Source organism: Bactrocera neohumeralis, chromosome 3 (assembly GCF_024586455.1).
Source record: "Bactrocera neohumeralis isolate Rockhampton chromosome 3, APGP_CSIRO_Bneo_wtdbg2-racon-allhic-juicebox.fasta_v2, whole genome shotgun sequence".
In the NCBI taxonomy this organism is placed as follows: Eukaryota; Metazoa; Arthropoda; class Insecta; order Diptera; family Tephritidae; genus Bactrocera; species Bactrocera neohumeralis.
In genome coordinates this window covers 61444024-61469112 of record NC_065920.1, presented here as the reverse complement: position 1 = coordinate 61469112, position 25089 = coordinate 61444024, and the positions used below count along the sequence as shown (strand labels likewise).

Genomic DNA, 25089 nt, shown 5'->3' with positions numbered 1-25089 from the left:
TACCAAAGGTTATTTTTTTTATTATTTATTTAGGAAATAATCCCTTTTAGGTAGCCTCAACACATTTTGATTTCAAGTATTTGGTTCGTGACGTCATGGGCATATTTTTTGTAAAAAGATCACTGACTAGACGTCGCTGAATATATATTATTCAATAGACAGGAAAAAATGATATTTTATAGTTATAATTGTCTTTTTTTAAATTATTGAAGGTATTAGGAGCTCCATTAGCCAAGTTGGTTAATCAAGTTGATTGAATTATAAAAAAAAACTTAAAAACTATTATATTACACTTGCAGTTATTTTTTGCATAAAAGATAAAAGCTTTAAAATGAAAGTTAGAGAATTCTCTTCTGGTTTAGTACAGAGTGTATGGGTCCCATGAGAGCGCGGCGCATGCTGTTCAACTGGCAGTATTTGCGGGGTCGTTCAGAAGCAGAGCTCAGCTCTCCTAACTTGTATTGGTTCTGAGTCGTCATTATGCGATAGGATTTGTATGAACACGTCATTCACTTTTTTACTGTCTCATTATGATATCTTGTCTCTTCAACTTTGTACCATGCTGGTAAAGTGGTAAAGTAGCTGAACTCGAAATCAATCAGCCGAGTAGCTTAATGATGGGGTCGAGTCGGTTCTAAATGATATCGTAATCAGACGTCAGTGCGTGATCTTGTGATCGAAACTCTATCTTAATACATAAGCCATTTTCATTTTAGTTGTATAGTATTTTGAGTGAAAGTGCTATGAATATTTCTGTGAAGATTTTAAGGCGTTTCTACTTTTTTTTCGTATAATAATATATGTAATTGGCAGCCCCTACCAGGTTTCATTAGAATAATATTTCAGTAGTTTATTATGTATATCGTCACCTAAAATGGAAAATAACGTAACATCAATTTTCCTAAGTTTACAGGCGAAGGAAAAACGATAGAATAGAAACCACTCATATTGAAAACAAAAAATTTAGTTTTGGTTATTAAATCGTTATATATTGGTTATATTTGACAACGGCAGCTGTAATTATATGCCACAACATGTAACATGATGTAGTAAATCGTAAGCAATAAAAAACTCATTTTCGTTTTTTTCGATGATACGTTGTTCTGCATTTTAGGTGAAGTAAGATAAATTTCGGAGCTTGCAAGTTAAATATCTCAGTGTAAGAAATTAATGCCGTTTATGTACGTATGTATGCGTATGTATGTACATATGTATATATGTTAGAAGCAAAATGTTGTTAGACTATGTATAATATCATATATTTATGTATGCATGTATGTATGTATATATGTATGTATGTATTTACATATGTTTAATAAATAAGTATATTTGTATGTATAAAGTAGTTGAAAGGTATATAGATAAATATGTTTGGTATACATGTACATAGGTTTTTATGTATGTATGTATGTATATAAATATTTCTAAATAATTAATGAAATATATGAGAGTATATAAAATAAAAATATTATTGCTATTTTATATATAAGTGATATTTAAAATTATGGTAGACAATAACTTAAATTAAAATATAAAACCTAGAAACATAAATATTTTCTAAAAATAAATTTCTTTCGTCTAAAATAAATTTTTTTATATATAAAATAATATAGGATTAAAAAAAACTTAAACATTTTTTCAGTCGAAAAAATTATAATATTCTTGTTCTAGAAGAAATTATTTTTTACAATAAATTTTTTTTAAAAATTATTATTTATTAATATATATATTATTAATATTATTTTTAACAAAAAAAAATAGTATTCAAATACACACCTGTATTTAAATAAATATTTTCATATTTACACACACACACACACACTCATAAATTTCACCAACACACGCTTTGCCACCAATTATTTGCTTTATATTACCTTCTTTTCCACGCAGGCTTTAGTACGCAACTCAAGTATTTGTTGTTGTTGGTTTTTAATAGATATTTATAATTTTTTTTTTAATAAGGAAGGACATACTAGGGATAGGTTTGGGTATTCAAACAGTTTGTTAACACTACGGGAGCAACTTTGCATACTTTTAGGGTTCCTCGGATTTACTTAAGCTAGTATTTTCTAAAATGTGTGTATATATTTCTGGTAACTAAATACACGTGGAGCAGCACATATTTTTCAATAATCACAAAAATATGGCTACTCCAGCGCGATATTTCGTTTTTTTCTTGTATAAAAACACACACATTTTATGCATATTTATATACATATTAGTATTTTGTTCTTAAATATTATTAGTTTGCGTAATTTATTGCATACTGATATATAAGGCGTATATGTTTTCTACTATTTCGGTTATTAGTTTACTTTCGTTTTTGCGTTGCCATATGGTAGTTGCTGGTTGAAAAATGTGAAAAATCTACTTACCATATTGTTTCGTACGGACGGGTATGGGGGGTGTTGTTGCACCTTCGCCGCGCTGCGAACGTGCCGCCAACCATATATAATACAGGGTATCAGGATAGAGACCATCAAGCGTGTAGGATTCAGTGTTCGAAATGCGCCTTAAGTAGAAAATGTGGAAAAGTTGAGTTTATTTTGTGGAATTTGTAAAAGTGATATTTGCAGTTGAAGTTGTAAAATAAGCAAATTAAATAAAAGTTGAAAAGTAAAAAATTAAAATAAAGAGAAAATATGGTTCTTACACTACCTGTTTTAGACGGTAATTTAAAATCCTATAGTGAATTCAATTATTAAATTTTCAGACTAATATATTTTAAGTAAAAAAAAACTCAAATTTTTATTTTTCCTTTTTAACACCTATTTTCTCAAATGTTTTTATTTGTCCTCCCCAAATTTGAGACATTTACTAAATTTTGCAATTTTGAAAAATTCCGTAATTTGTAAATGGCTCTAACCGCACTTTTGTTAAAGACATTTAGAGTTTAGTAAAATTCAAAGACTTCACTTTAAGAATATAAAATATTTTAAGGTAATTTTTTATCGCTTCGAAAAATATAAAAATTTCTAAAGAGGCTATCTTCTAGTATGAGTTATTTTAGTAAACACCATAAAAAATATCCATAAATTTCTTTTCGAAATATATTGCATTATTTAGGGGAATTTTTTTTTAGGCTACGATGAATCAAATTCGACTTTCTCGGATTTTTCTGTAGGAAATTTTGTTATTGAATATTTCTCATACCCTACAGCTCTCTTCTTTATTTTTACAAAACACAAAAAATATGTAAAAAGGGAAATTTATGATTTTTTTAATTTAGGGAAATTTTGAAATATTTTTTTTTATTATTTTCATTATATCTAAAAATAAAAATCTTTGTTTGAAATAAATACTTAAATGATGAAATATAAGGATATTTTCGAAATTTTTTACGTTGTCAAGAAACACAAATTTGACTTTTTGACAGATTTTTTTTGTTAAATTTTTGTTTTCTCATATCCTACAGCTACAGATTTTTTAATTTTGACAAAACGCAAAAAATATGTAATAAGGGAAATTTATGAATTTTTTTAATATTAAGGAAAATTTTTAAATATATTTTTTATAATTGGGTTATTTTTTGCTAATTTTTTATTTTGTTTAAAAATATAAATCTTTGTTTGAAATGTCTGCACATTCGCCTAATAACTATGTATATGTTGAAATATAAGCATATTTTCGAAATTTGTTACATTCTCAAGAAAGCTTTTGGAACCATCTTTAACATGACCTTAAGTTTTTCGTAGAATAATAATTTTTTGGGATATCTAAATTTCTTTTTAAAAAGGTCTAAGTATAGACAAATTAAAAATAGAATTCACCTAAAAAATATTTTAGATGAAAAATTTAGGGATATTTTTGAATACACTTTTTAACTACTTTTTTTAATCTTTTTAGGCCACGAAGAATAAAATTTGACTTTCTCAAAGGATTTTTTTTACTTTCTTTGAATAATAAAAAGTTGAAATTTAGAGAAATTTAAAAATTTTCTTTTTAAAAAAATTCTTTCTCGAATTACGCAGTATTGATTTGGAAATTAGTTTATTACACTTTTTATATTCTGAGGTACGGGGATATTTTCAAAATTGCATGCAATTTTTTTCTAAATTGTAGGATATACATATAAATGTAAATATTAAATTAAGGTTATAAAGTTACAAATGTTGTGAGAAACTTTTTCTTTATGGCTACACTTTTTAACAAATTTTTTAAGATCCTAATTTTTGTTGAATAATAAAAAGTTGAAATTTTGAGAAATTTATATTTTTTTGCAACAAGTTTTAGACTCCAATCGCACTGTATCGGACGTTTTTTCTCAATTGTAGGTTTTTTGCTATTTCAAGAAATCTTCAAATTGAATTGAGTTTAGTCAGTTTGAAGTTGATTGTAACCCATTGTTAACATCTCGAAATACGGGGATATTTTAAAAAGTTTATCAAAAAAACTTTTTGAATTATAAAATGCTTTTTAAGATATTTTGTAATATTTTTGGAAACAATAACTTAATTTGAAATGTCCTAGTTTTCATTCAATATTTGAAAACACTGAGGAAATTTTTGAATATTTTTTCAACTTAAAAAGTTATTAAATTGAATTACGTTGAGATAGTTTGAAGTTAATTTTAGCTCACTGCTAATATCCTTAAATACGGGGATATTTTCAAACTTTATGAAAAAACTTTCTGAATTGTAGAATACTTTTTAAGACATTTTGTAATATTTTTGGAAACAATAAATTATTCTGAATGTCTTAGTTTTCGTTCAGTATTAAAAATGACCGGAAAATTTGAAGTATTTTTAACTTGAAAAAGTTTTAAATTCCATCAAGTTGAGTTAGTTCGAAGTTAATTTTAACTCACTGTTAATATCCTGAAAAAGGGGGATATTTTCAAAACAGAATTTTTCTGTTATTGTAGAATAATTTTGAAACATTTTGATAGATTGTTATAAATAAAAATATTCCTGTAATTTCACAAGTTTTAATATGCTGAAATACGGGGAAGTTTTTTCGAGCTCAAGGAAGTTTGAAGTATTTTGTTATTTTTAGAATGTCCCTTAACATAACAAACAATTTTTCTAATTTTCTGAGTTTTGCCGTAGTTTTGTATAGTTTTGTTTTTAGGATATTTTCGTAACTTATTTGTAGCTGCGGGATATTTTCAATTACATCCAACGCAGGTAATTGAATTACATCAGTAACGCTTCCTGCTACCTTAGTTGCTAATGCCACCCGATTTTATCAATAATGCGTACACATTTCAATTTATTGCCAAGATTTCAATCAACTATTACATTGCGCAAATACACATACATATGTATGTACGTACAAAACATGGCGAATATTGGCAAGTGGAATTCAATATGCACGTGCCAATTGTCGATATCAATAAGTATTTTGTTAGATAGTGTGCGGGTTGTAATCGAATGGGCGAAATATTAGTGCCAATATCCTGTCTGCATACATTTGTATGTCTATATGTGTGTATGTTTAGATGTATATGTGTGTGTGTTATACTCACTTGTGATGATCCTGATTTGCATATGTGTCATTCCAGTATAATTCGTAGTGTACGATATTCTCACTGGAATGTGTCGGTTTCGACCATTGCAATGTGACTGCGGTCTCGCCGATATCGGTGGCCCGGAAATTACTAGGCTGTGAAGGGACACCTGTCGCAACAAATTCATGCATACGTATTGGCGTTGTTTTTTGTCGCCGGCGTCGTCGTCGTTGTTGTTGTTGCATTGTTGTTAGTGTTGGTTATGATTATAAGTTTGTTTGTGGTATCACCATCAATGCCATCATCAGCGTTATCAAGTTTATCAACATTGGCAGCGTCATCATTGCCGGTTCGTTGGTTGTTGGGTTGGATATCAGAGTGGTGCGTGTTGTCCATATTTACGCCAGTCAAACGGAAATTGCACAGACAGATATGAAAAGGGAATTAAGCGCAGGCGAGTGGGAGTGTCGATGTGGGAGAAAAAGAAACAAGAAAAAAATTATTGAATAAAATATTTTATAATTCCAGAAACTATTTACAAATATATATTAAAAATCATATATACATATATAACACTTGTCTAGTACTATAAGCACACATAAATAAACCAAAACCATTTCCTCTTCGCATAACTGTAAAAATATTGAATTTACACGTTGGGGAAATCATGTACATATGTGTTTGTGCTTGAGTTGGAGCCAAAGAGAATCATTCAAAATACTCAAACGAAACAAATAGCAAATTTAATTGAATTCCCGTTAGTTGAGCGGAAATTTGATAAATTAAAGGATTTCCGCAAAGGATTTTGTGGCATTGGATTATATTTTCATTTTCGACGGTTCAATAACAAAACTATGCAAAACAATTTGAAAATATAAATAAAATTTGTAAATATTGTCAGCACATGTGTAGATACATTTTGTAATGTCAAATAAATGTAAAATTATGAGAAATTTGGCAGTGTATGGTAAGCTGCCTATCAAAATATTGCAAGACTACTAATTGTGCGCTCGGATTTTTTTTCTACATAGCAGGTGTTTGTAAAAATATTTTGATAACGCATTTATTAAATATTATTAAATTTAATACTCTTAGTTAATAACTACATTTTTTTGAACTTGACCAAGAATTTTGGACTGACAAATGCCTTTATATAATCAGCTTAGTAATTTTAAACACAAAAGTATTACATTTTAGGAGAATTTCAGCAAAAAGTTGTTATGTTTCGAAAATTCCATTTTGTTCCTAAATAATTTTTTTTATTGAAATAGGTTTTAGAACCATAATAGTCTCAGTTTAATAAGTTTGGAAAATATCTCCTTTCCCAAATATTTTAACAAATTGCATTCAAAAGTTTATATGTTTCGAAAATTCCATTCTGTTCCTATACTATAAAAATAAGTTTTAGAACTACAAGGTTGATTTAATGGCATAAAAACCCTCACATAAAATGATATGGATATGTTATAAATTAATCAGCTTAGTAAATTTCGAATCAAATCAATCCCTTTCCCAACTATTTTAACAAATTGCATTCAAAAGTTCATATGTTTCAAAAATTCCATTTTGTTCTTATATAATTTTTTTTTATAGAAATTGGTTTTAGAACTACATATGTATGTATGTACATACATATGTATGTACGTATGTATGTATAAGGTTGATTTAATCTCATAAGAACTCTCACTTAAAATGATACGATACAAATTAATCAGCTTAATAATATTGGAATACCACCTTTCCCCACTATTTTAACAAATTGCTTTTAAAAGTTTATATGTTTTGAAAATTCCATTTTGTTCCTATACAATTTTAAATAAATTTGGTTAGTTTTAGAACTATACGTTTGATTTAATCTGATATTAAATGCAAATATTACAAAATTCAACTTTGTTCCCTTTTAAAGAACTCATACATATGTATGTATATGTATGTATGTACATACATACATACATATGTACATACATTGTATGTGTGTAAATTCATTTCGCAAAATAAAGCTAATGAACAACCATTTTTTACATATGTATGTACATTTCAAAGCGGGATTTTAAGTACGTCTAAGATTTGATTATGAAATTGGAACACTCAATTCTGTTGATAAGTAACAATAAATGTATTGTGTACTAAAAATGAATTTACTTTCTTATGAAGTATGCAACATTTACAATACGAAAGTCCATATAGACAAATATTTCACATGTATGTACATATGTACATATACATATGTACCTACACTAATTAAAGTTTGCATTTATAATGATAGGAACGACGTAAAATATATGAAACATTTATTTAAAACGTTTGAAAAATGAAATTTTAAATAAGCAAGTATTTAAGACATGCAATTATAGTTTGCGCTAAAAATTTAATAACTGGAACGACATGGAATATATGAAACACTTATTTAGAAGTTGGATTTAGCTTATCAGAATGTATCATTTATTAATTTAATAGCTGTTTCGAAAATTCCATTTTGTTCCATTTAAGAAAAAAAAAGATTTACGCGTAGAACAGCATATTGATACAATTTATATATTTCCACGCTGATGTACAAGAAGCCATTCAAAAGAGTGCAATATTTTTTTTTAACTACTAGTTTTGTATTCGCAAGGTACTTAAATTACGAAAAACTCGTTCACTTATATTAGCACACGCAAATGTAAATTCGATTTTATTCGCTACCTAAAACCAAGAATTATATTCGGACGTTGTATTCTTTTGAAAAGAAATAATTTTTCTATGGACTCTTTCTGTGGGAGGCAGTATAAATTGCATTTATTATTCTATTTGTTATTTCACGTAGAACGGCTTTGCTCTAAAAATAATTCAAATATAAGCCGAAATCTATTAAACCAAAAAGTGAGCGTAGAACTTATGGTATAATACCCTGAAAATTACTTTTGCTGCATACATTTGATGCTGATGATTTTCATCACTGAGTTTATTGACTGTTGAAAGCTGACGTAAAGTTGAATTACAATTTTTAATATTTATACGTTGATAAGTACACAATGTATTTTGCTGAATGTGTTTGAAAAGTTTTTGTGCGTTGAATGGCGTGTGATATTTGGTCATGCGTTAAATTAAATTCGTTAAAATACACACTCAAATCCTCTCAGACCAATGTCAACCGCAAATAATTTATAATTTGCTGCCTTCAACAGACTTAAATTGCAGAACATTTCAGCCACCTTTTACACATTTTACGCACTTTCATACATACATATGTATGTATATGTATCTATAAATATATGTATATGTTTAACGGGAAAACAAAAATTAATAAAAATTGTGCTACTGCACCGTGAAAATATTGTAAAAAAATCCGCATAGTGCGCCCATTCTTGAGAGCGCGAAGAGAAATGCTGTTGCAACGTGTTGGGGTGTGGAAAAGAGGCAGCGGAAATACATCATCATCAATGTCAGTGGCGGTGACAGCATGGCAGGCGGTAACAGCGCGATATTGCTTTATGCTAGTGGCGCTAGTGGCATATATAGCTGAGGGCTGCGAGTGCGCCTAAAATTGTGATAGTAGTAGTTGCCAGCGTTTGAATTATTGCTCTGTGGCTATAATTGTGTTCGTGGGTATACGCTGGTAATTCAGGTCATATCGTGAAGTGAAGTAAGCTTTTTTGTAATTTCTTTTAGGATTTTGGTTTAATTGGATTGATATTGAATTTTTTTGAAATTTTTGTATTGTGTATGAAAAATGTATAAAAGCCTTTTCAAATTACTTCGATATTTATCAGTAGTTAAAAAAAAGAAATAGTTGCAAGGAAATTTTTTTAATTGCTTTGGTACTTAATAAAATATAAAATATTATTGCAAAATCATTTTAATTATATACATATATATGTATATGTATGTATAAATTTGAGTTTTTCCTCAACTTGTAATCTTTGAAGTATATTTTTGTATAAAATTAAAGTAAAATATATCTACTAATTAATCAAATGTTTTGAAAAAAAGCCTCTGAACATAGTTTAACTGAATTTTATTATTAAAAAAATTTATCCCTTAAAGGGAAATTTAAAGGAAATTTTTGTTCTACTAAAATTATGCTATAATTATTATTATACTATAGTCTGTTAACATACAGCCATGGACACATAAATAGCACACTTGCTCATCAAATAAGAAAACAGTTATTTATTCCTTAGGTTTATCACTTACGGATTTAAAGAGGAATGCGTTTTATTTTAAAAATTATTCACTTTAATATAACTATAACACTGAAACAATAAATATTTTATTATTGCCAAAAAAAGACGAAAACATCAATATCCTATATGACAGCTTGGACACATAAATAGCACAATCTGAAAAGGGGCTTAAAAAAAGGTACAAAAATTTATAAAAATTATTAAAAAATTGCAAAAGATTGTTCATTTCGTTAGTATTTTGTACAATATCCATAGTTTTTAAGCATCCGCTCACATCTTTTCTGCATGCTGTCCACCAGTTCTTGATATCGTTCCTTTGGGATTGAATACCAAGGCTCCTCAAATCCAGCCCATAAATCATCAAAATTTTTGAATTTTTTGCTTGCTATTTTGAACTTTATATCAATTCATAAATTTTCTATTAGTTTCAGGTTTGGGTTTTGCGCAGGCCACTCATAAATTTTAAATTTTTTATTGCCGAGATCATACTTTACCATCTTTGCGGTGTGTTTCGGATCATTGTCTTGCATAAATGTCCAGTTTATGGGCATGGATTGAAATACATTTTATTTTTCAGTATATCCAAATACTAAAACTGGTCCATTTTACCACTTATTCGAACAATTGGCACGATGCCATGCCATGAAAACACGCCCCGGACCATGATACTTCCACAGCCATACTTAATGGTTTTTTTGGTATACCTAGGTTTAAGGGATTGACCTTGTGGACGACGTAAAAATGATTTTCCAACTGGAACCTTCCTATTTATCTTGGTTTTGTCGCTCAAAAACACGTTCTTCCAAAATTGTGCTGGTTTGTCTCCGTGGGCCTTTCCAAATGCCAGTCGAATTTTGATGTGGCGTTTTGACAGGAGTGGTTTCTTGCTGGTAATTTGTCCAAAAAGTTGAGATAAGTTGAGTCGTCCTCCTACAAGCTTTCTGGACACGTCCGCACCATATTCGTCAAAAATTTCGATCATAATTTCTCTGGTTGGCTTAAAAGGATCCGCTTTGCTCTTCCGTACTATGTATTTGTCAACACAAATATCAGATTTACGTGGTCCTGGTTTTCTTGGTATCTTTTTATTGACACAAGGTGGGTCTGTTTTGTTGCATAAAGAGCATTTTATAACATTTTTGGAGAGCAATATATTATTTTAGCAATTTTGACAGGATCTTTTCATTTTTTGCTCATATTGGATATAAGGACTCCCTTTTCCGGCGTGGAATGTTTTTTCCTTCTCATTTTAACGAAATATCGATGAAATAATTATATATTCGCAGAATTAAATTAAAAATATGCGAGAACCTCACACAAAATTAAAAAAAAAGTACGAACTTAAAAATGTGCTATTTATGTGTCCACCTCAAATCAACACTATACGCAATAAAATTGTCGCGTACAAAATTTAATAGAAAATAAACAGTATTTTTATGCAGGGAAATGAGCCTCATAATAGTGACAAGTAGATACATACCAAATTTTTATTATTCAGCTACTTTAGGATTAAAAAAAATTAGAATTAATATGGGATTCAGATATGTGCTATTTATGCGTCCATGGCTGTATATTTTGCCGAATTCAATGATTAAAAAATTTCCCTTAAAGGGGAAATTTATATTTACTACTAAAATTTTGTTATAATTATTATCACACTATAATTTGTTAACATATTTTGTCTAACTGAATATTTAAAAAATTTCCCTTAAAGGTAAATTTATATTTACAACTAAAATTAATTTTATATTATAATCTTTTTGCATATTTTATTTAAATTCATATATTGTACAATAATCCCTGATGGGAAATTACTAATTGTTTACGACAAAATGTGTTTTAGCGGCATTGAACAACATTTCTTAGGTGTTTTTTTGCAAATGCATTCAAATAATCTATCAGCCTGATCTAGAATTCAAAGATGTACTCAGGTAAATACATAAATTTAATTTGCTAAAATTATGAAAACGGTCAAAGTAAGTCTTCCAGGTGTGATATTTTGGCAAATATAATGATTGTATTATTCCAAATTTTTTAAAAAGAAATTATTTAAAACAAGACTTTGAAAAAAAAAACATTTCCCATATTTTTCAAAATTTTCAAAAATTTCCCTAAAAGGGAAATTTTTATTTTTTATTTTTATATTATGAACAAAATTATGGCAATATAGAAAAACGGTAAAGATTTAGGGAAACATTTATGCTTTTCAAATTCCTAGTTAACATTTGGTTAAACATATTAAAAAAACGAGATAATTTTTTTGTAAGCTTAAATGTACAAAATTTTAAATCCTTTTTTTGAACAAAGAAATGTTCCAACAATTTTAAGAATACACTTTTTAGGGAACAAGAATGTTAACTTTTTCGGTCAGATTCACGTCATGGCAATTTAAAAAGCTAAATTCGCCTTAAAGGGAAATTTTCATGCACTTAAAAATCAATTCAATATTTGTCATAAAATTAAGCTTATTTAACGACATCTTTTAATGTTGAAGTCTTTTTAATTGTTCTCAACGATGGAACATTTTCATGATAATTTATTTGTTTATATTTCCCTGAGAATAACCTTTTCACACACTGCAGCTCTTAAATTAATATACTACTCGTAAAATTCTTTCCCTGCTACTGTTCATTTGCCTTGCATTGATCATGTCAAATATTTTTTATAGCACTTTTGAGATTTTACAAAAAATAATGATAATTAAAAAATTATTTACGAAAGCAATGAAGAACGTAAATGCAATGCTGCAATGCTTGAAATATGCTGCCCTTTTGTTGTGACAGCCAATGTATTTCTGTGGCTGTCAGTGATAAGTAAAAAACCACTCATATTTTCTTACATAAAATGAAATAAAAAAGCATCCTGTCACTGTCAACTTACATAATTGCGAACAGGAGTGCACACTGAAGGCTGATAAGTTTGCACAAGGCAAGGCAAAGCGTCCGCGACGGACGAATGTTAAAAGACAGTGGAGCAGAGAAAAATATCACATGCTCCACGAATTATAATTGGGTTGTGGCAGAAGTGTAAGAAGTAAAATGAAAAATATGGAAATTTAAGAAAAAATGCGCAATAAAATTAAGAACGTAGAGATGAAATTTTAACAAATCACTGCGAATGAGTGACAAGACAAGGAATTAAAAAAAGAAATACTCGAATAAATTGCAAGCAAAATGAGAATTGGTAATCGAAGCAGCAATGCCGCGGAAAATTCAAACAATATATACTTTTTTATTTAAAAAATTTTAAAGTGGCGCAGATGTGGCGCGCATGAAAAGGCACATAACTGTCAGAAAAACATATAATGGGTGTGTTTTTGAGAGGTGTGGAACTTTGTTTGAAACGTTGTCAAAATGTGGAATACGAATATTTAGGCTTCTTTAGTTCGCAAATTTAATAACATTTGGTGTTTTAATAAAATTTCCGTCACATGGTCATAAAGTCTTTAAGTTATGAAGATGTTTTGTGTCTGTGAGTTCTATTTTCCATCATTTTTTTACAATCGGGCTGATTTTCAATCGTCAAAGAGTCATCTAAAGTTGGTTTCTAAAGATAAGTTGCAGCCGCCCACAAAAAATGGTCCAACAAAGTCAAATCACATACTGAGTAGGCAATTGACAGTTAACTGAGTGGTCAATTGACAGGTCCATCTTTTGATATCATTCGGTCAACTAAATGTCGTCGCTAAGGCAAGATGATGATCACGTCGAGTATGGCTTGTTTCACGGCCTTGCTGGAACCGTTTAGTAACGAGACGACTGATATTAAAGCAGGGAACGTTAAAGTCACGAAGTACTTATCTATAAAGCTCGCTATTGATGACATTTTCGGAATTTAACTTTAGTTTTGAAAAAATATGGAGCAGAGAGTAATTTTACTGGGGGCAAAGCAGAGTAGAGTTATGGAAAATCTCACCAGCACTGTTCTGACTTCAAATGAGGCAATATCGATTAATTACGCAACTTTTATTAGTTTTGAAAAAGTAGAGAGCAATGAGTAACTTCTAGTGAGAGCAAAAGCAGTGTCCAGAGAGTTATGAAGAGTTATGGAGAATCTCTCCAACACTGTTGTGACTGTAACTGTTACTGTTTCTAGTTTTGAAAAAGTAGAGAGCAGTGAATAACTTCCAGTGGGAGCAAACTCAGAGTTTAGAGAGTTATGGAGAATCGCTCCAACAGTGTTGGGACTTCAAATTAAGCAATTACGATTAATTACATAACTGTTTTTAGTTTTGAAAATGTAGGGAGCAGTGAGTGACTTTTAGTGAGAGCAAAAGTAGAGTCCAGAGAGTTATGGAGAATCTCTCCAACACTTTTGTGACTGTGACTGTAACTGTTTCTAGTTTTGAAAAAGTATAGAGCAGAGTGTAACTTCTAGTGAGGAAAAAGCAGAGTCCAAAAGGAAAAAAGCAGAGAGTTATGGAGAATCGCTCCACGCACGATTAATTACATAACTGTTTTCAGTTTTGAAATTGTAGGAAGCAGAGAGCAACTTCTAGTGGTAGCAAAACCAGAATGCGGAGAGTTATGGAGAGTTTTTGAGAATCTCTCCAACATTTTTTTGATTTCAAATATGACAATTTGGGTTATTTACATGCCTAGTAACCCAGAACTAAAAATGAGTTCACCCAGAAATAACAAACAGTTGAGAAAAATATAAAAATTTTAAATTTCGCTCTGAGCGCGAGTTTTTTGAATAAATTCCCAAAAAAACTGTGCAACTGTTTTAAACTGAAGTGTAAACAAAGTATACTCAGCATAAATGTCAAAAATATGTACTGATTTTGACAGCTAAAAAATGCTGTGTATCCAAAACAACACCCTGTTCTGCGAATCTTCGAGCCGACACGTACTCTCGGCTCTTTTCGAACTTGAAGTGCATTCATTGATTTTTATGTCAAAAGCATGCACTTAAAACCATACAAACTGCTCTATATACACACACAACGATTAATATACATTACATAAATGCAACTATATAGGATTGTATATATGCATATATTGCAAAAAAAATTAATCTTTCTGCTCTGCATGACTACTTGCAACTGCGGCACGCACCTACTTGAGCTTAATTAAACATTTTTATCCCAAAGGCGTCCTGCCGCTATGCAAATACGCACACAACTACATTCACATACATATGTACGTGTTACATGTACTTATGGAAGCGTATTTGCTTCTGGCTCTCCTCTTTCATGTGCCTCCTTTGCTTACATTGGCTTTAAAACGCAAATTTTAATTTTTACTTTCTTTCGCGCTCAAAGTTAGGGGGTAAATTGAAACCAATTATTTGCACAAGTACTTTTGTATAATCACGTACTCATATACGTACGCATGTATGTATGTAAGTATGTTTGTATAACGGCATTCACCTCTGCCGCACTCAGTGATATTGCTGAAAATTCAGACAACAACTTTCATTGGTGTTAACAACATGTTAACGTGATACAATTAAAACTTTGCTCCTGGGTCAACACTTCACACACACACACACATACACGTAAATTTATTCCTATGTAAATATACATGCATTACTTGTATATATATGTGAATTTCGTTAAGTAGTTTTGCGGCAGCGCCAAAAAATTGTCTTCAAATTGTGCAGAGCAAAGGAAAGCAATTGATTGCGAACATGTGCAATGCGAAATGATAATCTTTCGGTGGCATTAAGTGGTGGTGCTTAATGTTAAATGCGACGGCTTTTTATATTCCGAATTGTATATTCGAACAAATATTGGAAAAAAGTTTAAAGATATGTACAAAAATTTAAGTGAGCCTTCTTTGTGTACTTAAATGTGATTCTTTTGTGAGAAAATCTACAGAAAGTATATATGTATAAAGTTATATAAGCAATACTTGCATATTAAACTAATGATAAGATTACTTTTAAAAAGCGCGGCTGATATTTGGCTGGTCATTAGCTATACTTTTTGATAACACAAATATATTGAAAGTGGTTTAGAGCAAAATTTAAAACTAGTTTGGACTTATGTATAAGTACTATATTAAACAAATATCCTCTCTACGATTTTAAAATATTCCATGTACGAGTAGTGTTTTAAAAACATCAGCAATTAAAAAAAAATGTGCGGTTTTCGAAAGTCCAATTGTCAATATTATTTTTTTTTATTAAATTGATATACATATATATGAGTTGCAAGAGCAATAAAATCAACTCCGAAAAAATAAAAAAAACTTCAAAACTTTTGACGCGCAAAGGTGTTTTTCTGACATTTGAATCGGATTATTATCTGAAATTGGCTTTTTAATTTAAATTTCAGGCGAAAGCCCATTCGTCTGTAATAAATGTCACTTCAAAATAATCATTAGTTTTTAATGAAATCCTTCAACACAGAAGTTCCATGAAATTTAGTGTGCGAAATCAAATTTCTGGTGACAAAACGTTCAGAATGTTGGAAAAGCACTTCGGTGATTGGTAGAGATCGCGTTGACGATGAACCACGTCCAGGACGGGCATCAACATCAGCTGATGATCAACACGTCAATAAAATAAAGAAATCCTACTGGTGTTTGAGATCTTACTGGCGTCATTGGAATATCGCAAGCATCAGTTAAAACCATTTTGAAAGACCGTTTGGGCCTAAGAAAAGTGAAAGCACAATTGGTTCATTAAGATCACAAAATTTTTTCGAAAATCCGCTTTGCGTTAACGTCTGTGCTTTCCGACTACCCCGATGCCATGAAACTTATTATTACTGGTGATGAGTCGCCTTTGATCTATGCTTACGACTCGGAAATAGACGATCAAACGGCCGAATTTCGGGGCAAAAGTGAGCGGAAGCCGAAAAAACCATGTCAAGGCAGGTTAAAAATCAAGGTTATGTTGACAGTTTTCTCCGATTATCGAGGTGTGGTGCAATCCGAATTCCTTTCCACAGACCAAACTGTCAACAAGGAATACTATTTGAGTGTTATGCGACGTTTGCGTTATTTGTAAAACAGGGCCGGTATTATGGGCCGACAACTCTCAGTTTTTGAACCACGATAATGCACCATCGCATACTGCATTGATGCTTCGTGAGTTTTTCGCAAAATGTTTAATCAATATCGTGCCACAACCACGGTATTTGCTTGATTTTGTTCCATATGATTTCTGGCTATACAGCAAACTCAAACGACCGCTCCAGGGAAACGATTTTAAGTCAATTGAAGACATAAAACGTGAATCGCTACGCTCATTGAAGGCTATTCCGGAAATTGACTTTAACAACTGCTTCGAGGATTGGAAAAAACGTTGGCACAAGTGTATTGGGACCAACGGGGATTACTTTGAGGGGGACGTCATAGATTTTAAAGAATAAATTATGAATTTTAAATTATGAATAAAGTCTTACTATTTTTTGCTCATAGTAGTATATCATAAATAGATGGACCCAATTTATTTTATTATTATTTTTATTTAAACTTAAAACAGTTGAGTAAAATCTCACAGGTTTTCTCAACACTATTAGATTTGGCAGGTTACGGATTAATTAAATTAGAATACATTATATTTTACTATAAGTAACCTCACTTGCGGTAGGAAGCAAAAAGTAGGCTTCCACTATATAAAACACTATAAATTTGTTTACATTTTAGAGTTTCCAATATAAATTATTGAGAGTTTGTTAGTAAAGCTCGTGGCAGGTTTTAACAACTATAGCCTATATCCGATATTATAGGAAAAGATAGTGACAAAAATAGCTATAGCCCTCAGTTCACTACAAATTTATTTATTTTACATAATGCCACTCGAAAGTTAAGGTAACATGGAGCTAAACAAAGGTGAAATTTAGGTATTTGAAGCCATCTTATGTATACGCATATAAACGAAATATCATGTTCTTTTGATGGTACCGTGCCTCTTGATTTTTGCCAATGAGTCCTAAGAATTTGATTCTTTTATATTTCCATAGTTGTCATATGAACAAATTTCTTAAAGGGGGAGTAAGGTTTTTTTTAATTTTTTTTTGGTGTTTTGTAAATTTTTCAAACTTGTTAGTATTTTCCATTTTACAATAATAATTATCGCATTTTTTTTTCAAAGTGTTCCAAAAGTATGAACAATTCAAAAAAATATATTATGTCCTGGAGACATAAGAATGTTTGTTTACACAAAATTTTGTGAAAGAAACAAACGTTTGTACAATTTAATCATAAAAAACCCAAAAATTTGGTAATTTGAATTTTTCATATTAATTTTGAAGTTATGTCGAAGTTGTAGCTCTTTTCATTACTTACAACTTTGTTCTATATCTTCACCGATTTTATTTCATAAATATTCAACGACGCCCTGACCTTCAGATAGCCTATAAAATATTTTTACTTAATATTTTGTTATTTTATCTTTCGTTTCTATGAATTTTCTTTGCTTTCCAAAATTATCTACCACGGCGTATTGCGGCCCAAAAGATATTAATCCTTTTCGCTAAAACAAGCGTACATAAAATTAAATAGAAATTGCCTTTATCTCAAAACTTGCTTATATGACGTCAGCTCCTCTTCATATATTGCTTAGAACAAATTTTTGACATTTTAGTACTTAAAACATATAATAATTGCAAACATTTTGTTTTGCTGCTCATCTACAGAAAATATAGTCTCTGGAGCGCAAACATTACACGAGTCTAATATATCAAATGTGGCAACAGCCTGACCTGCAATACAAACTTAACTTATTTTTAAGCCTCAATACAAAAGGTCAGACCACAAGTCTTAAAAATGTGTACTTTGCCAAGCAGTGATATAGGTTTAAAGCAACACAAGTGAGTGGCTTTTGCTTTTCAGTAAATTTGCTAGCATTTTGTGAATATTTTTGTATAAGCCAAAAGTTGCAAGCGCACACACACGCGCAGTTTGCTAAGTTTGTGCATGAAATATTGCTATGATTGCCTGTAGCACATAGTATATGCTTATATATGCATGAGAGTATGTATATGTATGTGTGTACATGAGAGTGTGTATATGTTTGTTTATATATGAGTGTATGTATGTATATGTGTGCTTGTGCCTGCAAATTTACTTTGTTTAGTAATATAAAATGCGTTGTCTACAACGATTTAGCCCGAAATGCCATGAAGCTTTAAAAGCTTTTTGTCTGCCTAACAATTTACAAAATGTTCTCACATAATTGCTTAATAGTGTCACGTGTTTTCCATACAATTTTGCCATTTTAGCACAATACATGCATGCATTACATACAACACACATACACATATACATACATACTGATACTGAGTATGGCATTTGTCTGGCGGGTTTGGCGAGAGTTTGACTGGCCACTGCTTAGATACGCCTTGTGGGTGGCAATTTGAAATCGAGCATGTATGTACATGTATGTATGTGCGTGGCGGCAAATAGAAGGCATCAAATGTTGCATGCCACAACGGCAATGACAAAGAAAGTGGCAGTAGTGTGTGGAAATTTGTTATAAGTCACGTAGCTGAATGTTGCAGCAGCATAGTCGTAGTAATAAAAGCGAAAACACGCAACACGCACACATAGAAAAGAGTGTGGGAATGTGGCACGTGTGCGTGTGTGTGTATGTGTTTGAAAATAATATGCATACTCACATGCGTATACAAACATATAAGATGTGACAGTTATTATTTATGTATGCTTGCCTGCATATTTGCCTAAAAGTATGCTCCAGCAAACACTCGTACACACTAAAGCAGCTGCAACAACAAGTTGGACCATTTGCTCTTTACTTACCCGAAAAACTCACACGCACACACATACATACAAAATCTCTTGTTTATCACTTTAAACTGTGACTTAAATAATAATAACAGCAAAAACATTAAAAGCTAACAAAAACACTACAATAGCAACAACAAGACATCACAGCCGCATTACAACTCCACGCAACAGCCAGAACAACAAGCAGCTACCAACAGCACTCGTTGGCTGTCAACATTCTTGTTGATGTTATGCATTTTAATGCAATTGTAGCACACTATAGGGGTCATGTGGCAATGGCTGTAGCATCAAACTAGGCTAGCTGGCGTGTGTGTCACATTTCATTTCATTTCAAATTATATATATTACATATATGTATGCATAGCAGCCTGCATTAAAACTATTGTAAGTTGGTTCGTATGTGTATGTATGTGTGTGTCGCCGCATATATTTCCAAATGCATGCATACTTTTAGGCGTTCGTGCATGCGAAAAGCACTCACACTAAATTGCGTGCATTGCATGCAATTAACTTGCACGCACGAACGCACACGCAGCCGAATTTTATCACACAAGCCACTAAACACACACACACACATACGCATTTCCATCGTCAAAACGCATTACAAGCATTTACAAAACACACATTAAAGCATCATTATCGCTTTATGACATCAACCCCGAAATGCGGCTCATCGCACACGGCTTAATATTACATTTGATGCAGCTCAGCTAAATGTATGCATTGCGTGGTATGATGTGCGTGCGCAAATGCAACGCTGGCTGTGCGCGTCACATGTGCGGAATATGAATATAATTTTATTGGCTGGAATTGGATTTGGTGTAAGCGGTTGGATGACTCTTAGTAAATTGCAACCAAATTGAGTTGATAATTTTGAGTTCTTTTGGGTATATTGAGTATCCAGTAAGAGGTTAGGCAAATTATAAAATAATTATTATTTTCTTAAGCATGTCTATGCATTTAGGAGGGATTGAAGGGGTTATGTGTTGTTAAAATTTTTGAGTAAACCAAAGTTTTGTTACAATTTTCAAAAGTATATATTGATTGAGTCAAAAACTAACTTTACGAGTTAACAATATAAAAATATCCCTGCAAGGAAAAATTTTTAGATTAATTTAAAAAAATAGTCCGTGAGCACTCAAAGATTTCAGTATAAAGGACTTTAGTATAAAATTTTTTACATTTCAGATTCATGTAGAGCATAAAATTTCCTAAGATATCTACATATCGTCACCTGAAATGCAAAATAACGTATCATCAAAAAATTCGAAATTGAGTGTCTTATTGATTATGCTTCACTACTTCAAATTACATACATTTTTAGATTCTGCGGTCAGATACAAACCAGTTTTAACCAATATTAAAATTTTGTTTCACTCATGTTCCATTTTATTTCGTGTTTCATTCTTGCCACTGTAAATTTCCGAAAATGTTGTTACGTTATTTTGCATTTCAGGTGACGATATATTTATGTATATTAGGGGAAGTTTTTCAATTAAGAAAACCGATTTTTGAGTATATTCTCTGAACTGGATAAGATGTTTAAATATATGAGCACTTTTGTAACCAAGTTTTACCTAAATGTCTTTTCGAGCTACCAAAAAGTTTGGCAAGAAACGGTATTCTGTGACACATATAGTACTTACAGCGAGCATAATTACTCAGAAATACCTAGCCCAATCGTTTCAAAAACTGTAAGTCATTTTCTAAGAAATATTCCACATACAATGAATGAACGGGCAAGATTTTTGTTCAAAACTTGCATTTTTTAAATCACTTGCTTGTTAGATCAGGGAAGATAATTTTTTAAACTAATTTGGTTATTTGAATTTTGAATTTTTTGAGGTTATGTGAAAAACCTATAGAACCTATACCTATAGAATTGCCATAAAACTAGTTTCTAAAGGACTCGTAGTTTTCACGGAAACATAGCTTTAAACTCTTTAAAATTCAAACAGGTTCCTCCTTTCTTTCTCCCGACCTCAGATTGGCCGTAAATTTTTATACTCTTGCAACATGTTGCTACAGAGTATAATAGTTTTTTTTACCTAACGGTTATACGTAGCACCTAAAACTAACCTAGTTAGATATATCGTTATATATATATAAATGATCAGGATGATAAACGAAATTAAAATCTTTTAGGTAAAATCTCATATCCCAAAACCTGCTCGACTGATTTCAACAAAGTTTGGTAGGTGACATTCCACTTTTTCTTCTTCATTCTTCTTGGTGTCACAGTGTGAAAATAGGCGGAATCGGAAAATTGTTAATTCGATCTGACTCCTTTTCAGTGCACAACTCAAGAAACAATTATTATAACGGAATAAAACGTTGCATGACTAATGCTTTTAGAGTATGCCACCTTATGGCTATAAAATGTCCTAAACCTAATTGCCCAACAAAAACTGTTCAAGCACCTAGGTACCGAAAATTTGGACCCAAGTACCTGTAGTTGACTTTTTACCGGTCAATGTGGGAGATATATGTTTAAAATTCAGGGATAATGCTTTCCGGACAATGGTAAGTTTGTGTGTCAAAAATGGGTGGAATCGAGCTTATACTTTCCTGAGCCCCCATATACCTACTACAACGAACTTCCAGGTGACTTTATGCCCCCAACATGTGAGTTATCTCACTAAAAGTAAAAGAGCGTGTTTTACTGATAACAGTGTACCTTTGTGCGCAAAATGAATAAAATCGGGCGATAACTTAACCTAGTCCTTTATAACAAACTGTTATATGGTGACCTTACTCCATTTGAGTATGGCATATGAGGTACCTTAATGAAACCCGGGGAACATTTTAGTATGTGGCATGTTAATAGTACGTGGTAGTGGCAGGAATAGATAAAATCGGATCGATAGCACCACCAGCCCCCATATACTACTTATAACGATTTTCATTATATCAGCAGGTTTACATGCATATATAGATGGTATATAATGGCTTGGATTTCGATATTTTGGTTGACGCTTTACATCTTAAGATTCTTGCAAGTTGCAAGAGTATGAAATATTCGATTGCATCCGAATTTAGCTCTTCCTCACTTGTTTTAAATAAAATATTAAATAATCTTGTTGGTAACAATTTCAAATTATGATTATTGAAATAGGTCTTTCCATTAATTTAAGGCCGTGAACGGATTTTTTGTATTATGTTTAATATATTTTCTCCTTCTTCTAAAATTTCAAATCGATCCGAGTAAAGTTTTTAAGAAATACATATACTCTTCAGAAGTACCGCCCATCAGACTTCGCACAGAAACGCGTTTTTCTCTAAGCTAAATTTTTTAAGAAGGTGGATACGATTTTTCGAATGCAATTTTGTTCAAATTTTTTCAAATAAAATTATCTAGTCCAGGATTTTTTATTACAAATATTTTTTCCGAGATCAAATGGAGAAAATTGTATCAAAAAATGTGCTTTTTTGTCCAAAGTCTGTCAAAACTAAAATTTTAATTTTTTCCCTTCGCCCAATAACGAGATTTAACCATGTATTAACGAAATATTTTTAGTTTTTGATTTTAGATGAACCAATAATGGGTTCTGTTTATGTTATGACCACGGCAAAAGTATTTTTTTGAGAAGTTTTGGGAGATGAGATGACAACGGCTGAGTTTTCGGAATTATTAAATAAAAATTTCTTAAAATACTGTTTACACATGTAGCTTTCATATGTTGAGTTGGTTAAATAAACTATTTGATTGCATATACTAAAAAACAAAATTTGTAAAAATTCGTCGTAAAAAATTTTTGCTTGAAACTTTGTTTAACAAAATACATAAAATGAAGCGCTTAGTGTTTGAGTAATTTTTAGTGAGATATATTTTTATGAAAGACATTGTTTTTAGAAAATTTCCCAGAAAATTTTGTAATTTTTGAAAAATAATATTTAATAAAAAATTTTGGCATTGAAATCAATTTTTTTCAAATTATATTCTTTCGATATACTTATTTTAGTATTTTTTAATATAGTTATATTTTTTTGATTTTGTGTAAGTTTTGGAGCAATTTTGAAAAAAACAAAAATTTAATATTTTATTTTCGAAAATTTAGTAATAATTTGCTCAAAAAACTAACAATACGTACATATACTACGGTTTCATACACTCATTATATATCTTTTAATGATGATGTTTTGTGAAAGTGCTTTCCTTTTTTTGGTTTTTCATATTTAAAATTTTTTTGCCAATTTTTTCTTTTTAAAAACTTTTTTTTAGAAAATTTTTGGTTTTTAAAAATATTTTTTTGTTAATGATTTATTCTTTCCACATTACAAAATAATACTTGATATGTTTTAATTTTGATTTTAGTTTCCCACACACACACTCACCTTGCTGTGTCTTCACTTGCACCGGCGTGGACATCGGACCGGCGCCCATTGAGGTATATGCCTGCACACGCACCGTATAAATGGCATGCGGCGTCAATTCCGAAATGGTTGTCAGCTCGCTATTGTCCACCATTTGTGAGTCCCAAGATGCTTCGGGTTGATTGGGATTTGTTGTGTAATAGACTTTGTAGCCCTGAAATGGAAGAAATGAACAAAAAAGAAATGTTTAATCAGATAAATAAGCGTGGATATAATATTAGATATTAGTATGTAACTTATAAATTACATATGTATATGTATGTGAGTCTACATATATAGAATTATGTATATGTGAAGTAATTTTTAGTCCTCTTGGCAGACCATGGTGAGCTTTTGTTTCAGCGGTCAACCAAAATAAAATACAAGTTGGTATACAGTATATATATTTGAATAAAAGCACTGTGATATTGTACATATGTTCATATATAGTATACATATATTCTATGCAAATATTCCCCTAAATCACACCAGTATTTTTTAGCTCTCCATTGTTCTTTAGAGCCGGCTATTGTTCGGCAATCACACCAATTGATTAATGAGACTGACCTACAATGAATGCATGATTAACACGCCCGTAGCAACATTTGAATTTACACACATTTGTATGCATTTGAATATATGTGTATACATAAACCTATATATGTATCTACCTATGGAAGCACTCAGGCACCGCATATCCATTTTAAAATTCCGCCTGTCGAAACCGCACACATTCCTAGCGCTACATTCAACTAAAGCTTGTCTCAGTATATATTTACACATCCATACATGTCTACATATGCACATTCTTTCCCTGGGCAATTGAGTTCAATAGGTCAATTATTAAATCCTGATTGTTCTCTTAAATATTACCGTCATTGTATAGCTCGAGCTCGAGTTGTGTGAAAGTTATACTTGTGCGCCTACCTATACACATATGTACATATGTATATATGTTATGTGTGCTTATATAAATGTTCTTATGTGCGTATGGCGTGTCAAATAGTCGAAATACCAAAGCACATAATGTCTATATGGTAAGGTTCTGTTGTTCTCTATTGTATGCGGATATGTATAGATGAGAGTTTTAGGTAAGATTTTCGTTGTTTAAAGAAAAGAAAAAAGTTGTGATTATTGAAGAATGTTTGAAGCAAAAAATATGTGTTATTTACAATCATTTTTACAAGAAGAATGTAGTATGTAGAAGGCATTCGTATATTTGGCAAGTTTTTCAAGTAGGAGCTTTTGCCAGCTTTCATAGAGCTTTTATATACAATATAATTTAAGTAAAAATATGAATTTTGGTTGAGTTATAACCTCTACTATTAGTATTGTGGATTTCGATGTTTTACGAGATGTGTAAGGTACATCAATCCATGTGATGAGTTATGAAACAAAATTCCAAAGTAATTGATTTCAT

General features: G+C 30.9%; 1 protein-coding gene and 1 long non-coding RNA gene across 8 annotated transcripts in view; one reads left to right on the top strand and one right to left on the bottom strand.

Moving 5' to 3' along the window:
• Window positions 1-25089, bottom strand: part of LOC126752855 (tyrosine-protein phosphatase Lar) — a 966561-nt gene that overhangs the window by 48732 nt on the left and 892740 nt on the right. For all 7 annotated transcript variants that reach the window (XM_050463852.1, XM_050463853.1, XM_050463854.1 and 4 more), the window contains 3 exons: window positions 23652-23844; window positions 5468-5618; window positions 2376-2512 (listed from right to left, as the gene is read on the bottom strand). In XM_050463852.1, the coding sequence (XP_050319809.1) occupies window positions 2376-2512; window positions 5468-5618; window positions 23652-23844 (481 nt within the window). The remainder of the gene's footprint in view (window positions 1-2375; window positions 2513-5467; window positions 5619-23651; window positions 23845-25089) is intronic.
• LOC126752869 (uncharacterized) overlaps window positions 1-25089 on the top strand; it is a 143929-nt gene that overhangs the window by 67608 nt on the left and 51232 nt on the right. The window lies entirely within an intron of this gene.